Source organism: Tasmannia lanceolata, unplaced genomic scaffold (genome assembly GCF_043159265.1).
Source record: "Tasmannia lanceolata isolate RefF3 unplaced genomic scaffold, GAP_Taslan_0.1 ptg000026l, whole genome shotgun sequence".
NCBI classification, from domain to species: domain Eukaryota; kingdom Viridiplantae; phylum Streptophyta; class Magnoliopsida; order Canellales; family Winteraceae; genus Tasmannia; species Tasmannia lanceolata.
Window position 1 is genome coordinate 8222093 of NW_027518703.1, and position 19624 is coordinate 8241716.

Sequence of the window (19624 nt, forward strand, 5' to 3'; positions counted from 1 at the left end):
TGCAGCTCTCAGCCCCTCTACTGACTTTGGTAGGACTTATGGTGACTTTTGTTCTACTTTGTTGTATATTCATTATCATGTGCACATATGACTATTATAAAGCAAAATCTCAGCACCAACCCACTATTATATTTTCATTCACTAGTAAATAGTAATGCCCCCCTAAAAACCATTATTAAATAAGGGCAGCATCCTCAACCCTTTCTAATATCATAATGTAAAGAGGGAAATGATATTTCCACCCTTTTGTTGGTCTCTGTCTTACAATGGCAAAAAACATAGGATTAAAGTGGGGAGTGAAAATGTTAGGGAAGTGATATTTACGCCCATTTTCATCACGAGGGATACCCAGCGCCAGTGTACATGGCAATCAAGGCCATTGGATCCTTCTGACGTCAAGTACATTAGCCCCCCCTTTAATCATTGATACACTGGTGTCCCTGGTGATGAAAAGGGGCGTAAATATCACTTCCCAAATGTTATTAAAGGGGTAAAAATGCCACTCCCATCATGCTTGCAATACAAACATTAATGCAGTCTTTTGGAACAGGACCAGCCTCCCTAAGGATTGTAGAGAACCTATTAGATGTGGTCAGCTTGGTATTCCCTACAGCTTAGAATATTGTAGTCATATCATTTAATCATTTTCCAGAAATGAGGTCCCCATATTTTTGATCCGCTATTACATGCCCTCCCAAAGTCACGCCAATTAGACAATCTTAGCATTCAATTCAAAGCAACCGATAGACGGTTTTGATCGATAGCAAGTGGAGCCCACTATGTAGAATATACTGCACGGATGATCCTAATTGAATTTCCCTATCCAATAGATGAACGGCCAGATTAGTCCAGTCAAGATCTTTGGTCTTTATTACACCTACGGTGGGCTCCATGTAGATGACATGTTACTCTCAACAGATCTATGGTGGAAATTGCCGCATAGTGCCTGAATTTATAGTCCAAGAAAGTGTAGGGTGGTAGCATAGAACCCACCAACTCCCGTTTTTGAATTCCTAGATTTTTATTTTTGACTCGGTGGTGGCAAGTTCCCCCCCTTCTATGATGAATTCACCCCCTCTTTTTCAAAATGGACGGTACAGCCGCACCATAGGATGATTCAAGCCGTCAATTTGATGCGCCAGAATGTAAATAGGTTGTGCCCAAAAAATTATTTCCATAGGATGATTCCAACCGTCCGATCTATATAAGTTTCCATAATATAAGTCCCTCTTTAGATCAGACGGTTGGAATCGTCATATGGTAATGATTTTTAGGGCACAACCTATTTACGGTGTGCCCCATCAAATGGACGGTTTCGATCATCGTCTATTTTGAAAAATAGGGGGGAATTCATCATAGGAGGGGGTGAATTGCAAGCAAACCCTAACCCAAATTTTCCCCAAATTTTTTCCGTGGAAAAAAAAATTGCAATTTTATCCATAGAATCTCCCCAATTTATTCATTTTTTGAGGTGGGAGAAAACGATAAGTAGGTTGTGAAGGAGAAATCTTCCGCCAACTACTTGAGAAAAAATCCAAAAAATTCAAACTTTCCAACCAAAAAAAACGTTTTTTTTTAAAAATATTATCAATTTATCATCCATTGAAATTTGAAACCCCATCCTCTTCCTGATTTTCCACCTCCCATTCTCGGATTTGGTATTTGAAGCCCAAATTCCCATCCTCATGGAAGACAACAATCTTGCCACGTCACCCACCAATTCCGGACCTCCCCTCTCTTTTATAACCCTCTTCTTCTCTAACTCCTCCTCCCTCCAAAATCCTCACCCCCCTTTTCTCAGGGTGCGTACTTTATTATCCTGCGCACTTCCATGGAACGAGCTCGTCGTCTCGCGAATCGGGCGATTCTCCGCCGAATCCTCTCCGAGTCCAAATATAACCCCCATTTTTCCCATCCCTCGCCCCCTTCTCCGCGCTACATCTCTTCTCTCGCTCCTTCACTTTTCTCCGATCCGACAAGGAAAAATGTCGGATCTCCGAACTTTGTTCCGACACAAACCCGATCCGTATCGGTTGAATCGTTGAAACCGAGCGACACGTTCCCTCGCCGGCACAACTCAGCTACACCAGATGATCAGACACAAATGGCGGAATTGTGCGGATTTCCTACCCTCGATGCGCTAATCGATGCGACTGTTCCGAAATCGATTCGGATTTCGGATATGAAGATGCGAAAATTTGATGAAGGATTGACGGAGACCCAGATGATTTCGCACATGAAAACCCTAGCTTCGAAGAACAAGGTTTTTAAATCCTTCATAGGTATGGGTTACTATAACACTTCAGTTCCTGCTGTGATTTTGAGGAATATCATGGAGAATCCAGGGTGGTATACGCAGTACACTCCTTACCAGGCTGAGATCGCGCAAGGGAGGCTCGAATCGCTTCTCAATTACCAGACTATGATCTCTGATCTTACTGGTTTGCCAATGTCGAATGCATCTTTGCTTGATGAAGGTACTGTTAGAAGATCTGAAATATAGTTTTAAATTTCGGCCGAAATATTTCAGTCTCGGTTTGGACTGAAACCGAAAGTACATTGAATCAGAAAAATTAAAGATTTCCCTGAAATTTTCCCGAAATTCCGAAATTTTGTTTTTTCACCCTTATTTAGAAAATTTCCACTAAAACGTTAAAGATTTCCAACAAAATTTTAAAAATTATGAACAAAATTTAAAGATTTCTACTGAAATTGTTGAAATTTCCTCTGAAATTTTATACATTTTGGTCGAGATTTAAAAAAAAAACCTAAAATTTTACATAGTTTTAAATTTTGGCCGAAATTTTTTGGTGTCAGTTTGGACCGAAGCTGAAAGTATGAACCGGAAAAATACAGGAAATTTTCACTAAAATTACCGAAATTTAATACATTTCGGTGGAAATTTTAAAAAACAAAACGAAATTTTTATCAGGATTTTAGGTGATTTCTGCTGAAATTTCCACTTAAACCAAAATATTTAGGTTTCGGTGGTGGCTGAAACCGACATTTAAATCCTTGATTTGAAGTGCTCTCTATAAGCACTAGTTAGGGTTTGATTGATATCATCCTAAATTAGTGAAAATCCTAAATTTGTCAGGTACTTCTGCTGCGGAGGCCATGTCCATGTGCAACAACATACAGAAGAGCAAGAAAAAGACGTTCTTGATTGCAAGTAACTGCCATCCTCAGACGATCGATGTCTGCAAGACGAGAGCGGATGGATTTGATCTAAAGGTGGTTGTTTCTGATTTGAAGGATTTTGATTACAGTTCTAATGATGTTTGCGGTGTTCTAGTACAGTATCCTGGTACCGAGGGGGAGGTTTTGGATTACGGGGAGTTCACAAAGAATGCTCACGCGAAAGGGGTGAAGGTTGTGATGGCAACAGATCTTCTCGCTCTGACGATGCTGAAGCCGCCTGGTGAATTTGGGGTGGATATTGTGGTTGGATCAGCGCAGAGGTTTGGTGTTCCAATGGGATATGGTGGTCCTCACGCGGCATTCTTGGCTACGTCGCAGGAGTATAAGAGGATGATGCCGGGGAGAATTATAGGCGTTAGTGTTGATTCATCGGGGAAACCGGCACTTCGGATGGCAATGCAGACTAGAGAGCAGCACATCAGGAGGGATAAAGCCACCAGCAACATCTGCACTGCTCAGGTTTTGAATTTTAGTCAAATTTTTATCGGTATATGGAAGAAAAAAGATGGGTGTTTTAATTTTAGTCGAATTTTTATCAGTATATGCAAGAAAAAAGATGGGTGTTTTTTGAATTTTAATTTGAAGTAGTTTTTTCTGTAGGCGTTGCTTGCAAACATGGCTGCAATGTATGCAGTCTATCATGGTCCTGGAGGCCTCAAAACTATTGGCGAGCGTGTTCATGGTCTCGCTGGAACTTTCGCGTATGGGCTGAAGAAACTTGGAACAGTTACTGTCCAAGGGCTTCCATTCTTTGATACAGTGAAGGTCAAGTGTGCTGATTCTAAAGTAATCGCTGATGCTGCTTATAAAAGTGAGATCAATCTGCGGATTGTAGATTCAAACACTGTAAGTAATTCAAATCAGCTATGTTAATTGGTATATGGTATTTGAGGTAGAATTATGAGCTCTGATGCAGGTTTGGTAGACTTTCAGGTAACGGTGTCCTTTGATGAGACAACAACTTTAGAGGATGTGGACAAGCTTTTCAAAGTATTTGCTTGTGGTAAACCTGTGAGTATCTCCTTCTATTGATATACTATCTATATCCAAGAATACTTGATATCTCTTGTCATATGTCTAATCGAGAAAGCAAGACACCAACTCAAAATTAAACGTAAATTTGACTACGAGAAATTATTGTATATTAATTCAGAAAGCAAAACCTTGACTCAAAATTAAACGTAAGTTAATTGGTAGATGTATATTTAGTCCCTGTTTGTTTTGGATTAGGAGAACTAATTGTGTAGAAAACTGATTATTTGACTCAAAATTAAATGTAAATTTGAGCCCAATAATCAGTTTGTACTCACAATCGGCTGGCAAAGTCCAAAACAAACAGGGCCTTAAGGTGAAACTTTGGGACATACAAGAATAAGCACAAATACACATGTTAAAAAACTATAACATAAGCAAGAAAATTACCCATAATGGTTTGACAGCATCAAACTTCTAATGACAAACGCATGCGCTGTTGGCCTGTTGCGCACGTGTGATAATTCAACACATACCACATTTCTCATGTAATTCATATAAACATTTAAACATAACAGTATAATACACACCACCTTTCATGTGCAATTCATATAAACTAATAAATATATTTATGTGACACAATTTGGTTAATATATCTACATTAAATAATTTATTAAATATCTATATCAAAAAGTAAAAATAGTGAGAGAAAAAATAACGTGAATTTTGGCATGACTAAATTTGCACATGCTTTTAGCTTGTTAGCGTTTCGAAAGTTTTAATATATTTTATTTTTTAATAAAAAAATAGTTATTTTTATTGAAATGGAAAAATAAAAATAGTTATAATATTACAAAATATAGTGTATGATACTACAAAAGTATGAATTGTGTTTTTATATAATTATCTTGTCTATTCTATTTTTTATGATTTTTAAATATTTTTAATGTAAGAAAATAATTATTTTTTCTATTTTTAATTTTCAACTAGTTCCTGATATTTCATCTTAAATTTTCATCATTTGCATATATTTCCATACATTTTCATCATTTTATAGGATTTACTCTAAAATTTCTAGCCATAAGCGAGATGTTTCCAAGCTTCGACCGAACTAATATAATATATACACTTACGGTTTCAGTTTTGGTATGGGTTTTGATTTCGTTATGTGTTTCAATGAGGATGAAAACAGTAACATTTTGGCCGTTTTGTGTCAGCTTCTATGGAATTTAGAACCATATATCGGAGAAGTCCCATTCGACTTGTCTCATATGTGTACTTATTAGTTGATATAGAATATATTTTTTGACTTGATGATATTGTATGATTAACAAACATAGTTTGACATATGTTATTTCCTATCAGATATCCCCCAAAAAACCATTATATATATATACAAGGTTTAAAATTTCGGTTTCGGTACCGGTTTCGGACCTTGAAATTTCGAAAGTTCAGTCGAAATCTGGTACAAAAAAAAAACAATATTTTATTCATTATTAAATTTCGGTCGAAATTTTGGTGAAATATTAAATTAATATTAAAAAAAACAGATTTTTTGTGTCAAATGACTCAAATTTCTGAAAAACCGAAATTTCGGCCGAAATAAATGACCATTTCAGTTTTGTGTAGTTTCGGTGTCGGTCGGATTTCGGTTGAAATTTAAAACCATGTATATATATGTATATATATATTTTCCTCATATATATATTTTCCTCATATATATATATATATATATATATATATATATATATATATATATATATATATATATATATATATGAGAAAACTGTTGGTGCGCTTAAGCTCACCCTTTTTTTGGTGCGCTTAAGTTGTTATAATGCCTCCTATTCGTTTAAATGTTTGGGTCTCGCTTAAGCGCACCAATGGGAGGCGTTATAACAACTTAAGCGCACCAAAAAAATGGTGCGCTTAAGCTCACTAAACTTATGGTGCGCTTAAGCTCCCCAATCACATGGGTCCCACATTTTCTGTGGTGATCCAAACCATTCATTTGTAAGGCCTTATCATAGATAGGGTGTGTATCAAAAATCAGCTCCATAGGATCATCCTAACCCCTCCATTTGTGGAGGACAAAAATGGGCAGATTTGTGGACAAACACTGTCTGTCCATTTTGTCCTCCACAAATGGAGGGGTTAGGATGATCCTATGGAGCTGATTTTTGGTACACACCCTATCTATGATAAGGCCTTTCAAATGAATGCTTTGGATCATCCTAACAAAGTGGGCCCCCATGTGATTGGGCGCTTAAGCGCACCCACAGTTTCCTCATATATATATATATATATATATATATATATATATATATATATATATATGAGAATAGAGTTCCTAAGGTGTCACCTCATATAGCTTATATGAGGTGGCGCTTAAAAACATAAGGGGCCCACTTTGTTTGGTTGATCCAAAGCATTCATTTGATAGGCCCTCACATAGATAGGGTGTGCCCAAAAAATCAACTTCATAGGATCATCCTAACCCTTCCATTTGTGGAGGTTGAAATGGATGGGTATAAACGTCCATAAATCTGCCCATTTTTAACCTCCATAAATGGAAGGGTTAGGATGATCCTATGGACCTGATTTTTTGTAGGCACCATATCCATCTAAGGGCCTTTCAAATGAGTGGTTTGGATCGCCCCAAAAATGTGGGCCCTTTATGTTTTGTGAGCGCCACCTCATATAAGCTATATGAGGTGACACCTTAGGAACTCTATTCTCATATATATATATATATATATGAGGAAACTGTTGGTGCGCTTAAGCGCCATGTGGCAGGTATTGTACCGGATGAAATGTTATTTATGGTGTCAATCTCATGCAGTTACTTCGTCTACAGTTTATGTCAGTTATATGATCTGATTATGATTCTCAGGTGCCTTTCACTGCTGCATCCCTTGCACCCGAGGTTCAGTCCACGATCCCGGGTGGGCTCGTAAGAGAGAGCCCCTATTTGACTCATCCGATTTTTAATACGTATGTCCTTTCTTCATGAAAAGTTTCTAAAGGATTCATTAGCCGACCCCAACTAGTTTGGGACAAAGGCTTAGTTGAGTTGAGTTGAGTTGAGTTATGTCCTTTCAGCAACCTTGCTACTGTGGCAGTTGCATTTTGCAAGTTCTAACAGTAAGCTGCTTCCTTCTTCAGGTACCACACCGAGCATGAGCTACTTAGATACATTCATAGGTTACAAGCAAAAGATCTCTCCTTATGCCACAGCATGATTCCTTTAGGTTCTTGCACAATGAAATTAAATGCGACGGCGGAGATGATGCCTGTGACTTGGCCTAACTTTGCGGACATGCACCCATTTGCCCCCACTGAACAAGCCATGGGTTATCAGGTAGCTTCAGTATTCTTTGTGGGACTTCTCATGGTTTTTCTTGTTCACGAATGGGACTGGTCTTGACAGTATTGGTTTTGGATGTTTTTAAAAGGAAATGTTCAATGATTTGGGTGATCTCCTGTGTACCATCACTGGTTTTGACTCTTTCTCATTGCAACCAAATGCTGGTGCTGCTGGCGAGTACGCTGGACTGATGGTCATTCGAGCATACCATTTGGTAGGTAATCCAAACTTGCAGGCCAGCAAATTGTTTTTTTTTTTTTTGAATGGTAGCAAATTTTCATTAATGAAGTTGTCTTGGCAAAAGGAGTCATGGAGTTGCACAGAATCAAAACCTCATGAAATTTATTGTCTGGTTTTGCTAAAAAACTGTAGGCCAGAGGAGACAGTCATCGGAATGTCTGCATTATACCTGTCTCAGCACATGGGACCAACCCTGCTAGTGCGGCTATGTGTGGAATGAAAATTGTCGCTGTTGGAACTGATGCAAAAGGAAACATTAACGTTGAAGAGTTACGGAAAGCTGCTGAAGCTAATAAGGACAATCTATCTGCTCTGATGGTATGAATCCTGCATTTATGAATTTAGTAGCGTGTTTTACACTTAATTTGGGATTGTTAATCCCTTCTTTGAGGTTGTTAATCCCTTCCTTTTTTCCCATCAAAACCATTTTGCTCATATCAATCTATGCTTTGCACCGATGGATGCTATGTTGTATGAGTTGGTAGTCCAGTTGGATCAACCTTCCTCTAATGGACGCGAGCACTTCATGGAGCTCATGCACGACATTTCAAGGGATTGCCATGTGTTTATATTTTCTATGGCTGGAGATATACACATCCCTCCCAATTTCATTTTCAGACCTTTATATCTTACAACAGTTCACTGAATTTCACCATTCAAAAAAAAAAAAAAACAGGTCACTGAATTTTATGTAAGTTTTTGCCCAGTGTGAATACCGGTGCTATAACCAATGAATTTCTTGCAAACCATATATCAGTAGTACTGGGCATCCGACACCCATATCTATATAACATCATCTTAGTAATGTAGCATGGAGCCATGGACAATAATGAATGCCTAAGATGCATGTTAAGTTTAAATGGATCTGCTTAGAATGTAATAAACGTGCGCTAAAAATTTCTTCTAAATTCTGTACTAAATTTTTTAGGTAACATATCCTTCAACTCATGGGGTCTATGAAGAGGGCATTGATGAGATATGCAAGATAATTCATGACAATGGCGGGCAAGTTTACATGGATGGTGCTAACATGAATGCACAGGTTTGTTTCTTCATCTGTGTTCCTATATAGTTTGTTTCATACTGTAGTCACATCATCATGTTGTTACATATGAATTATTTACTTTTAACTGCTGAAGCTTAGGAAAAAGATTCACAAGCTTGAATCGAACAGGATGAAATTCTCCATTTTCTTTGTTTTGAGTATCACATCTCTCTCATACACAAACACACAAGAAAACGGTAAGCGCTACATGCGAACATCATTCCTAGGAAATATGTCTTTTTTTCTTTTAACCTATTTTCACCCTTGGAAGATATGGTTCTTACTTTTGGGCTGTGCCTGCATCAGCAATTGTCAATCCTATGATAATATTAGTCTGCCGTTCATGATTACAGATTAGGGTGCACTTCTCTTTTATGGTTTTCTTCATCCTCTCTTTTATGGTCAGTTGTCAGTATGGTGTTATGTAGCCCGACAATGTGGGTGGGGTTCTTTCTTCTTCTTGATGCTAGATCATATTGGGGCCACACTTGTAGTTTGCTTTTAACACTGGCCAGTTTGCTTTTAGATCTAGCTGGCAGGACACATTGTGTACTTCTTGGTAGTTTACTTTTGGAGTTTTTATATCGTGGAAGTCTGTATAGTCCATTATTATGCAAAAAGTATTGTACGGCCCACACCATAGGGTGATCCAAACTGTCCATTTGATGGGCCACAACGTAAATAAGTTGTGCCCAAAAATCATTTCCATAGGAGGATCCTAGCCCTCCAATCTATAAAGGAACTGCATATTATGGAAACCTCTATAGATCGAGGGGCTAGGATCATTCTATGGAAATGATTTTTTGGGGCACAACCTATTTACATTGTGGCCCATCAAATGGACTTTTTGGATCATCCTGTGGTGTGGGTCGTACAGTACTTTTTGATAAATACTTGATTCTACTGGCTTACACCTAGGGGTGTAAACGAGCCGAGCCGAGCCGAGCTTGGCCAGGCTCGGCTCGGCTCGTTAAGCTTAAAGGCTCGGCTCGGCTCGGTCAGGCTCGGCCAGGCTCGCGAGCTTTATCGAGCTTGGTTATAAAGTTTCGCCCATGTCGCAAAGGTCGGTAGCAAAAGCAAATGAAAAAAAAAAGTAATGATTACAAACAGCGCAAAGGTCCGTAGCAAAAGCAAATGAAAAAAAAAAAACGTAATGATTACAAACAAAAAAGTAAAATAGCGAATTTATAAAGTTTGAAATGAGAAATTACCAAGAAAATGTGATAAGTTATGACAATTAAGAAAAAAATACCAAAAAAAGTTCGAAGTTATGACAATTACGGGAAAAAATTAATTTCGGATTTTTCTCAACCGTTTGATATATACGATGTTGACATGACATACGCACCGTCAGTACGTTTTTGAAGATAATGTTTACATGACGAGCCTTAACGAGCCGAGCCGAGCCGAGCCTAGCCTAACCCGGGCTCGGCTCGTTAAGCTTAACGAGCCGGCTCGGCTCGGCTCGTTAAGGATTCGAGCCGAGCTTTTTTCGAGCCGAGCTCGAGCGAGCTTCCGAGCCCGAGCCAAAATTGACACCCTTACTTACACCATATAACATCTCTTACTGTTGAGCCTTCATATTATTTCCATTGTGAACCTCTATATTTATGCTTGTGTTTCTATCTTCCCATGCATGATGCTCATTAATCTAAATAATCTTGGTCACCTTCATTCTGTTGTTGAGGTTGCATCCTCCGGGTGTAACACCAAGACTTGCTTAAAGTGAAAACTACTTAGTTAATGTGAGTCTTTTATACTTGTTACTTGGTTAATGTGAGTCTTTTATACTTGTTACTTGTAAGGGTCTGGTGGTCAGTATGAAGTATGCAATTTTTTAATGGAAAATTAGCTGATTCATAGGACTTGCCTTCTTTTTTCTCCCAATAGTTCTTTTGCATGTGTACTTCTTATATTGATGCGAACCTTTCTCTTGGTGTGCAGGTGGGTCTAACAAGCCCAGGTTGGATTGGGGCAGATGTTTGCCATCTTAATCTCCACAAAACATTTTGTATACCTCATGGAGGAGGTGGTCCTGGCATGGGGCCCATTGGTGTGAAAAAACACTTGGCACCATTTCTGCCATCACATCCTGTGGTAAGATATTCTGTTAAAACAACATCCAGTTCACTAAAACATGAATATTATAATATTTCCATCTACGTGTAGTACTGTATGTGCGTGAAGGAGGCTGATAGGCATGAGAAAATGTTCATTGAGACTCTTTCGTATTTGTCAAATTCCCCAGACAAAAAAATTATGGTTGCATTTTTTATCCTGGTAGCAGATTTAAGTTAATAAATGGATAGAAACTGTATACAACGAATGGCTTACAGCGCACACCTTTTTCAGAGAGCAACACATTAAAGGAAATTTTATTGTCATGCTCGATCTCTCAAATGATAGTTGGGTACCAAGTTTATGGAGGCGGGGAACTTTGAAGAAGCTTGTTTCCGCACGGTGGTAGTATAGTTTTAAGTTTTCATTGAAGAGGCCTTGGTAGAAATGTTTGCTGTCAAGAACATGATTCTGTATTCCAGTTGTCCGGTCATGTGTTTCCATTTTGAAGGACATGAGTAAAAATGGTGCACTGATTCATTTAAGCTGGAAGCCTTCTTTACCAATTTTAGCTGAATTCCTCTAGAGCTAATTAGGATGCCTGCTTGGCTACCTCAGTGATCCTCCTTAAGGTTCATTCTTCATAAGGGAGTCAAACTATGATTTGTGGACACGGACACGGAGTGTCGGGCACGGCAAACCCCCATAATTTAGAAACGGGGACATGGCTAAAATAGAAAGTATATATAATCATAATTTGTCGATATGGATACATGTGTTCAGTTTCAACACGAATATGAATTGTCTCACATGGCAACATCTAAAAATCTTGAAATGGTGACACGTACATACATGAAATTATTGATTATTACACAAATATGTGTCCACACGTCCACATTAACTCTAATACTCTTAGTAATATATTTAAAAGTGTCCAAAGACTGGACATGCATGTCGTGTCGGACACGGCAGGACACGTGTGTTAGCGATAAATTCAAAGTGTCGGCTAAATCATAGGAGTCAAATGATTTTCATTTTGGCAACCCTCTGAAAAAACAAGTGATGAATTCCAATGTTTTCTTAAAAATGGGATCCCATTTTTTGGTTCAGATCCGTCACAATTCATAAGTGATCACCTTAGTTGTGAGTTGTTCTCATAGGTAACTCGTCATTTGTTCTGCTGACCATACCTTTTCTTCTTTTGTAATATTCACACTTTTCAACATGAAATTGTAGCTATCACTGTCCAACATATTTTCTTGGTGAAGATTGAAAGTAAGCATAGTGTTCCATTGTCTTCCTTATCAAAAAAAAAAAAGTGTTCCATTGTCATATCAAATGTGCATGGAAATTCCGCAGTTGAGATTAGAGGAAGATAAAAATCTCAAATTGACCGGATGAGTCGCTTAATTCATTCATCCAATGCATACACATCGTGCAACTATAGTTTTTTTTTTTTTTTGAAGAAAAGTGATGTAGGACCCGGACAGAGAAATAGGAGAAAGAGAAGAATTAGAAGAGAAGTAAAAGAATAAGAGAAGAAGTAGAGAAGAATATAAGGAGAATAGGGGAAGATGAGAAGAACAGGTAAGAGATGAGAAGAAGAAATCTGTAGAGGGGAGAAATATTGATTGCCCTAACTTTGTGCCGATTGAGCAGATTGTCGAGCTTTGTGTTGACACAGAGGAGCATCGTGGCAGTGTTGACTCTCCCGTGGATATTCTGACAGAGGATTTTAGCACACTGGTGGACAGCATTGAGCCCGATACGCCCCTAGCAGATGATTTTATTGATGATTCCATTGAGCATGATGAGATACCAACGGGTGTTGATCTTTTAGAGGATGGTCATGGATTGCTACTTTCTGTAGCTCTCATGTCAGTCCAAGAGGAGTATGTTGCTATATTCCCTGCCACATTACTTGTCAGGAGAGGTTCGTTTCTTTATGGTTCTTCATAGATGATGAGTAGAACAAGAGAAGAACCGGGGAAGAGATGAGAAGAAGAAATCTGTAGAGGGGAGAAATTTCAATTCAATTCAATAATCATCAAAAGTTAAAATCCCTAATACAAGATGTCTATTTATAGGCAACTGAAATAAAATTCTATGGAAAGTAAAATCCCTTAAACTAAAACATGGAAAATAAATCATAATTGGAAGACTATTATATTCCTCACATTTTAGATGTATTTGGATGGTTGATAGACGGATTTTTAGTTAGTCTTTTATATGGATGAGTGGTGATGGATTTTGGCCACCCCGGCCAAATTTGTTGCATTGAACACATGCCAAACTTCTATAAACTATGCTTAACTTGTTTTATGTGTTACTATGACTTCAGTGGCAGTGGTAGTTGATCTTTGGATCCATATTTTCAGCTTTTGCAGCTTCTGGGATCTAACTGCTATCTTTTTCTTTTCTTTTCTTTTTTTTTTTTTAATTTTTAGGTGGCCACTGGTGGGATACCACCTCCTGAGAAATCCCAGCCGCTTGGGACCATTTCTGCTGCACCGTGGGGCTCAGCACTAATTTTGCCCATTTCATACACGTACATAGCCATGATGGGGTCCAAAGGACTCACCGATGCTTCAAAGATTGCTATATTGAACGCGAACTACATGGCAAAGCGTTTGGAGGTTCATGAATCTTCCATAGTTCTCCTGTTCATTTGAATATTTGATCCTTGTGGGGTTTGTGAACCTGGGGGATGAAGTTCTAGGATTTTAAAATGCAGTTTAAATTCCTTTCTTCCAAAACCCACTAGTGCCAAACACCCATATACTAGTTTCTGGAAACAGGGGCATTCTGGTTGTTTTACCACACTAAAGAAAACAACCCACCTTTCAAAAGTGGGCCAGAAGACATGCTTTTCTCTGGTTAAACCACAGGCACAACCCTGGTTTGGCAACTCTTTTTAAGGATAGTGCTACATTTTTTTACTAGTGGTGAATGTTAAGCCTTAAATATCTGTTACAATTTTTTCCTGTAATTTTTTTTTTGGTTCTTGCAGAAACATTTTCCCATACTTTTCCGTGGTGTTAATGGCACGGTTGCCCACGAATTCATAGTTGACTTAAGAGGCTTTAAGGTGTTTGAAAGCTAATCATTGTTCAGTATTCTTTCCTTTTTGTAATTTTTTGTATCCCTTCTGCTAATTAAAACTTCATTGTTGTTGCAGACCACTGCTGGTATAGAGCCGGAAGATGTTGCTAAACGTCTCATGGATTATGGATTTCATGGACCAACTATGTCATGGCCAGTTCCGGGCACACTTATGATTGAGCCCACTGAAAGTGAAAGCAAGGTGCTCTCTTGAAATAAATGACTGCTCTTTCCATGTTTCACATTTTTTGTCAGTTTACGGATCTCTGATTTCCAATGCAGGCAGAATTAGACAGGTTTTGTGATGCTCTTATATCAATTAGAGAAGAAATTGCTCAGATTGAAAGTGGGAAAGCTGATGCTAACAACAATGTCCTTAAGGTGCTTATGGGCACTTATTTTTTATCTCAAATGTCATAATCTGATGTAATTTGCATATGGAGTTCGTCTACTTTTTTTTCCTCCTAGATCCTTTTACTAACTAATCCTCATTTTAATAATTTTAAAATTTAAAATTTTCATTGTTCAAAACATCCAATCTTTTCGTCAGAGTTTAGTTTTGGGTCTGCGTATTATGAATTTCCAGAAAAGGGTGACTGACAAGAGTCATGTGTGCAGGGGGCTCCTCATCCACCATCACTGCTCATGGCGGATGCATGGACAAAACCATACTCAAGGGAATATGCCGCCTTCCCTGCTTCTTGGCTCCGAGCATCCAAGTTCTGGCCCACAACAGGTATAGCTTATCTTCTCATCATTATTCCTTCCATATGAGAAAATCTTTTTGAATAAAAGGTGACTTTATTGATTGAGAATAACCATACAGAAAGATGTAGGAGACAATATGAGAATATCTTTTAAATCAAACAGTCGTTTGATATGAGGACCACTTTTAGAAACTTCACAAGTCAATCATCGATTTCCCAAGCTCAATTTTTCCTTAGTCAAGTTCTTGTCTGAGTTCGAATTACCCTGCCAAGTCAATCACAAACTCCCAACTTGCCCAAGTTAGTGAAAATTTGACCACTTCAATCATTGACTCACAAGTTGAGTCAGTTTTATCTTGTCCTTGTTTTCGCCTACCATTTTAAATGCTGTTAAGGCCAAACCCATTGAAATTTGGCGTGGCCGACTCCCACTGTCATTCCCATTATAGCAGAATATCTATAGATTATGACTCTATGATGGATGCTAAGTAATGGGTTTGTTAAACAGGGCGTGTGGACAATGTTTATGGCGATCGCAACCTCATATGCACCCTTCTCTCAGTATCACAGATGGCTGAAGAACAAGCTGCAGCTACTGCCTAATTTTGTTAGCTTTGCTGCTGCATCTTAAGAGGTTCTAAACCTTCTCTTCTCTCTGAACTGTATATAAGCTTCTGGGGACATACTCACCCATCTTATTTATATATTTAAAGTTGATGCTGTACTTAAATCAAAATACCCCATCTCTCCATTGTAGTTTCTTCACAGGATATTGTATCCAAAGTATCTATTTGTTTGTAGCTGGTGATTTACTACTTACAACTTCATATCCCAGCCAAGCATTTGTTCACCATAAATCAGAAAAAATTAAAGAAAAACTAGAAAAAGATTCGGACAATTTGGACCAATGTCTGTCATCAAAATGTTCTGATGAAACTGGAATCAAATTGATGATCTGGACAGAGATCATCCATAGATGGGCCTTAGATGAATATGCTTTGATCATTCAGTGGGTGGGCTCCCCTTGTACTTTAGCCTGCTAATGTACTTATGAGGGAAAATACATTTATGCTTGCCATGTAACAGGGGTTATGATAAATTCGCACCCCCTGTGGGATGATTCACACCCTTGTGTGAATTGACGTCAAAAAGCGTTAAAAGTCTGAAGCTTTTTTATGCTTTTTGACGTCAAATCACTATACAAGGGTGCCACTCATCCTACAGGGGGTGCAAATTTATCATCATCTCCCCCTCTTAAATATGATTGAGGTAAATACAAAGAGAATGGGTTTCGATGCTGCTTTGACGGATATATGAGGGGATTTAGGGCACGGTTGGTGCCCATATTTCTCCTTTCTCCTTTCATGTTCTATTAATATTAGTTTCTAAGCAATTATTGAGCTCTAGATTGACGAATGGACCATGCAAGAGGCCCACCCCTTGACTTCAAACATGATACAGACCATTCATTCAGTGGCCCCATCATGGAGATGTCATAGAGTAGAAATCGCACTCAAGAGGACAATCCTAACCGCACAGCTGGAGTACATTCTGAGAATTTGCCAGCCACTGATTGAACAAGACGACTAGAACCCACAAAAAAAAATGTCATGGTGGTGGGCCCAATTAGAATATCCCACTTTGGTGCATCTTGTTGCATTATTCCCCAAAAGAAAGCAAATAAGTTAACACTAGTGTCTGCTACAATTCTACGCAATCTTGCAGGCAAGCAAAATCTGCTCACATATCTTCAAACTGAACAATAAATCCAACAAAGGCATAATTCTACAGGAAGAACTTAACAATAATCTTAAACGCCAAAGAAAATAAAAGAAGAGGCATGTGGTGAAATAATCTTACCATAAAGAAAATAAAAGAAAAGGCAAGAGGTTCACTACTGTCAAGTAATCCAATTATTTATCAATTATGAAGAAAGTATAGTCGCAAGTCACAACCCACTTCAATTCCCTTTTTCAAATTACAAAGACCTATGATTTTTTGTCTACCATTTGTGGACACAGTGTAGGAAAACCATCTTGGCCAAATCAATATATCATAGAGACAGTTAGAATCAAAGCTAAAGCAATGTCATAAGCAGACCCAAATACCCATACATCCTCCATAGAGAGAAGCAAAATGAAAACCATGAAAATTCAAGCTAGAAGAAGTTCAAGAGCCCTCAAATCCCTAACCTTAGATCCAAAACAAGGTCAGAAGAAGAAGACTCTTCATTCTCTACTGGGGCAGGCAAGTTCAAGTCCAAACCACAACCCTTTGTTGTGGAAGAACAACTCAGCCCATATTCATCTCCTTTCTCCCAATGAAACCTCTTGTGCCCACCAAGGGCTTGACCACTAGAGAAAACCCTCAAACAAATGCTACATTTGTGCTCCAAACCCATCACCATGTTCTCTTCACTCACCTTAACCTTCCCTTCCCCTCTTTCACCACCACCATCTTCATCTTCTCCTTCTTTCCTCGCAATGGCGTAACAACCCTTGACATTCTTATGACTAGCCCTGTGCCCTCCTAGTGCCTGGTGGGACCCAAACACCCTCTTACAACTCGAACACTCGAACCGACAATTCAAAGTCTCTAATCGGCCCACATCGGCAGCATCGGCTGTCTCCGACGGCTCCCAAAAAGAGTCGCCGGATTCCGGCAAGCATCTATCCACCCAAAAATGCGACATATCGCTTGTCGTGACCCCATTCGCGAGCATTACAAGACATGTTGCAGCCTCGTGATCCTCATCAGTTAATTTGGGAATCGGAGAAGGGGGCTGATTCTCAACCGAGACCGGCCGGCGGAAATTAGGTGGGGGGTTAATCCCACGCCATTGGCGTTCCGGGTGACACCTCATATGTCCAAACAAAGCCTTCAAAGACCAAAATCTTTTCCCACATTCGCTACACGGGCGTGTGATCTTCGCACCCGTCAAGGCGGCATTGGGTTTCTTGGAACTTCTCGGCTTCCAACCAGCGGAATCACTTGGGCCGGGATCACCATGTCGGCCGAGCTTTGACCGCCTCTTTCTCCGGCCATCAATCCGGTCACCGGTGTTATCTCCGGCGATTATGAGGCTTTCAAAGCTTTGCGGCCTAGATGAAGAACTTGGGGAATTTGGGGTGTTCATGTGTACGGATCAGGATGAGTTTAGAGAGCTTAACAATGTGAAGACTCGTTTCCACCATGTAGTTTGGGCGGTTATTTTCTTCTCGTGGGTGGTTTTGAATTCATACGGTTATTTTCAGTTATGAATGGCGCCACAAGATAAAATGCAATAAGAAAAACGGAAATGACATATTTGATGCCTTTTCTTCCCTGGAACAGCCCCACTCTGGTGTATTTATGACTAATCTTTTACCCTACTAGGGGCTGTACCAGGGAAGAAAAGGGAGGAAATATATCATATCCCTAAAAATGGCTACCAAAAAACGTTCATTGTGGTGAGACCTACAATAGTACAATGGATGGATCATATCCAACGGCTGAAACTTATTAAGATGTTTGTCAAATCAACGTGCTGCTATACCATGCTTCAGGGTTGCTGCCTCGCTGGGGCCCACGACATGGATGATCACAACCATTGGATTGTAAAGTACATGGGAAAGGAAAAATTGCCAATGGGGGACACCAAAATACAAGAATTGTGAACAGGGGACACAATTTTGAAAAATTGTTAAAGGGGGTTGATAACCCCCTTTTGAGAGTTTGATAACCCCATTTAGAGGGTTGATAATCCCATTTTAGAGACTTGATAACCCCATTTCGTCCCTCTCTAACAATTTTTCAAAAGTGTGTCCCCCGTTCACAATTCTTGTATTTTGGTGTCCCCCATTGGCAATTTTTCCTATGGTAAATTGGGGAGCTCCAAAATCCTGGAGTTGCAGAAATGCTTCTGATGTAGAACTAGATGTCACCCACAACTCCTTTATTCAAATCATTCAGGTTTTTTTCCCTAACATAGAATATGTATGTCATGGAAACAGAGAGACCCTAATGAGATTTGATGGAGGAGAGAACTAATTGCTTTTAAAGAAACAAAAAATGAAGAAATAAATCAAAAGCAACAAAACCAAATCTTCCTAAAACATTGTTAGGTACCTTAACCAATAGGCTAAAAGCCAAAGAGTTGAAGGAATGTGTTAGGCTGGGCCCTTTAAACATTGTCTCATACTAGGATTGGTCTCATGTAGTCCCATACGCAGGTAGACCCCACTCCGGACTGTAACATTCGATCACGCTTCCACATCCGCTGTCCTTGCGGCCCACTCTGTAGCGCCTTTTTTTAATGGTAAAAAGATTTCATTAAAAGAGGAAAGATGGAGAAGAACTCAAGGATACAATGAGAATCTTTCTGAAGATCTGAATTGTCAGATCAATACAACTAAGGAGGAAGAAAATCAAATAATTCTAAACCCTCTCAATATGCTCCCTCTCTCGCCAATTTGTCAGCCTCCCCATTTGCTGATCGTCTGACATGGGTGAAAGCCACCGATGCCGACCCCAATCTATCTTGGATTTCATCAAATAGAGCTGCAAATCTCAAGGGGGATTATGTGCACCACTTAACCATCTGACGACGTTAAGAGAATCTCCCTTCATCACTAGCTTATTCAAATCCACACCCTGAAGCTTTTAAGTCCTTCAAGAATGACACGCACCTCCTGCTTCAATAGTGTCTGCCAGCCCAATCGGACCCCTAAATGCCCATATTACTCTCCCTTCCTCATCTCGCAATAGTCCTCCAATGTCAGCAGGACACGGTTTTCCCATACTAGATACATTGAAGTTTAGTTTTAAAATAGCTGTGGCGCCTTTTACTTTTTAGGTAGCCCTTTTCACAGCCGCAGGTCCCCCTTTTCACAGGTCGGCCGTCGCCTCTTTCGTGACTCGAACGCATGACTTGGTAACTACTCTGATACCAAA

General features: G+C 39.2%; 1 protein-coding gene and 1 pseudogene across 1 annotated transcript; one reads left to right on the forward strand and one right to left on the reverse strand.

Moving 5' to 3' along the window:
• The first annotated feature begins 1729 nt into the window (after nucleotides 1-1729).
• LOC143858514 (glycine dehydrogenase (decarboxylating), mitochondrial) lies at nucleotides 1730-15492 on the forward strand. Its single transcript, XM_077369154.1, has 16 exons — nucleotides 1730-2477; nucleotides 3098-3660; nucleotides 3802-4047; nucleotides 4135-4212; nucleotides 7067-7167; nucleotides 7339-7534; nucleotides 7629-7754; nucleotides 7913-8098; nucleotides 8709-8822; nucleotides 10770-10922; nucleotides 13331-13519; nucleotides 13894-13971; nucleotides 14062-14187; nucleotides 14268-14366; nucleotides 14604-14721; nucleotides 15201-15492. The coding sequence occupies exons 1-16, from the start codon at nucleotides 1832-1834 to the stop codon at nucleotides 15293-15295; spliced, it is 3114 nt and encodes a 1037-aa protein (XP_077225269.1). The 5' UTR covers nucleotides 1730-1831; the 3' UTR covers nucleotides 15296-15492.
• A 1108-nt stretch (nucleotides 15493-16600) lies between these two features.
• LOC143858515 (zinc finger protein ZAT2 pseudogene) lies at nucleotides 16601-17876 on the reverse strand (annotated as a pseudogene).
• Nucleotides 17877-19624: the final 1748 nt, after the last annotated feature.

What these genes read in the sequence shown, in the direction of transcription:
- LOC143858514 (XM_077369154.1), top strand. Translation starts at nt 1,832, where the DNA reads ATGGAACGAGCTCGTCGTCTCGCGAATCGGGCGATTCTCCGCCGAATC. An exon ending in ACAATCTATCTGCTCTGATG is followed by an intron (nt 8,099 to 8,708) that starts GTATGAATCCTG and finishes TAAATTTTTTAG; the next exon opens with GTAACATATCCTTCAACTCA. An exon ending in CAAGTTCTGGCCCACAACAG is followed by an intron (nt 14,722 to 15,200) that starts GTATAGCTTATC and finishes TTTGTTAAACAG; the next exon opens with GGCGTGTGGACAATGTTTAT.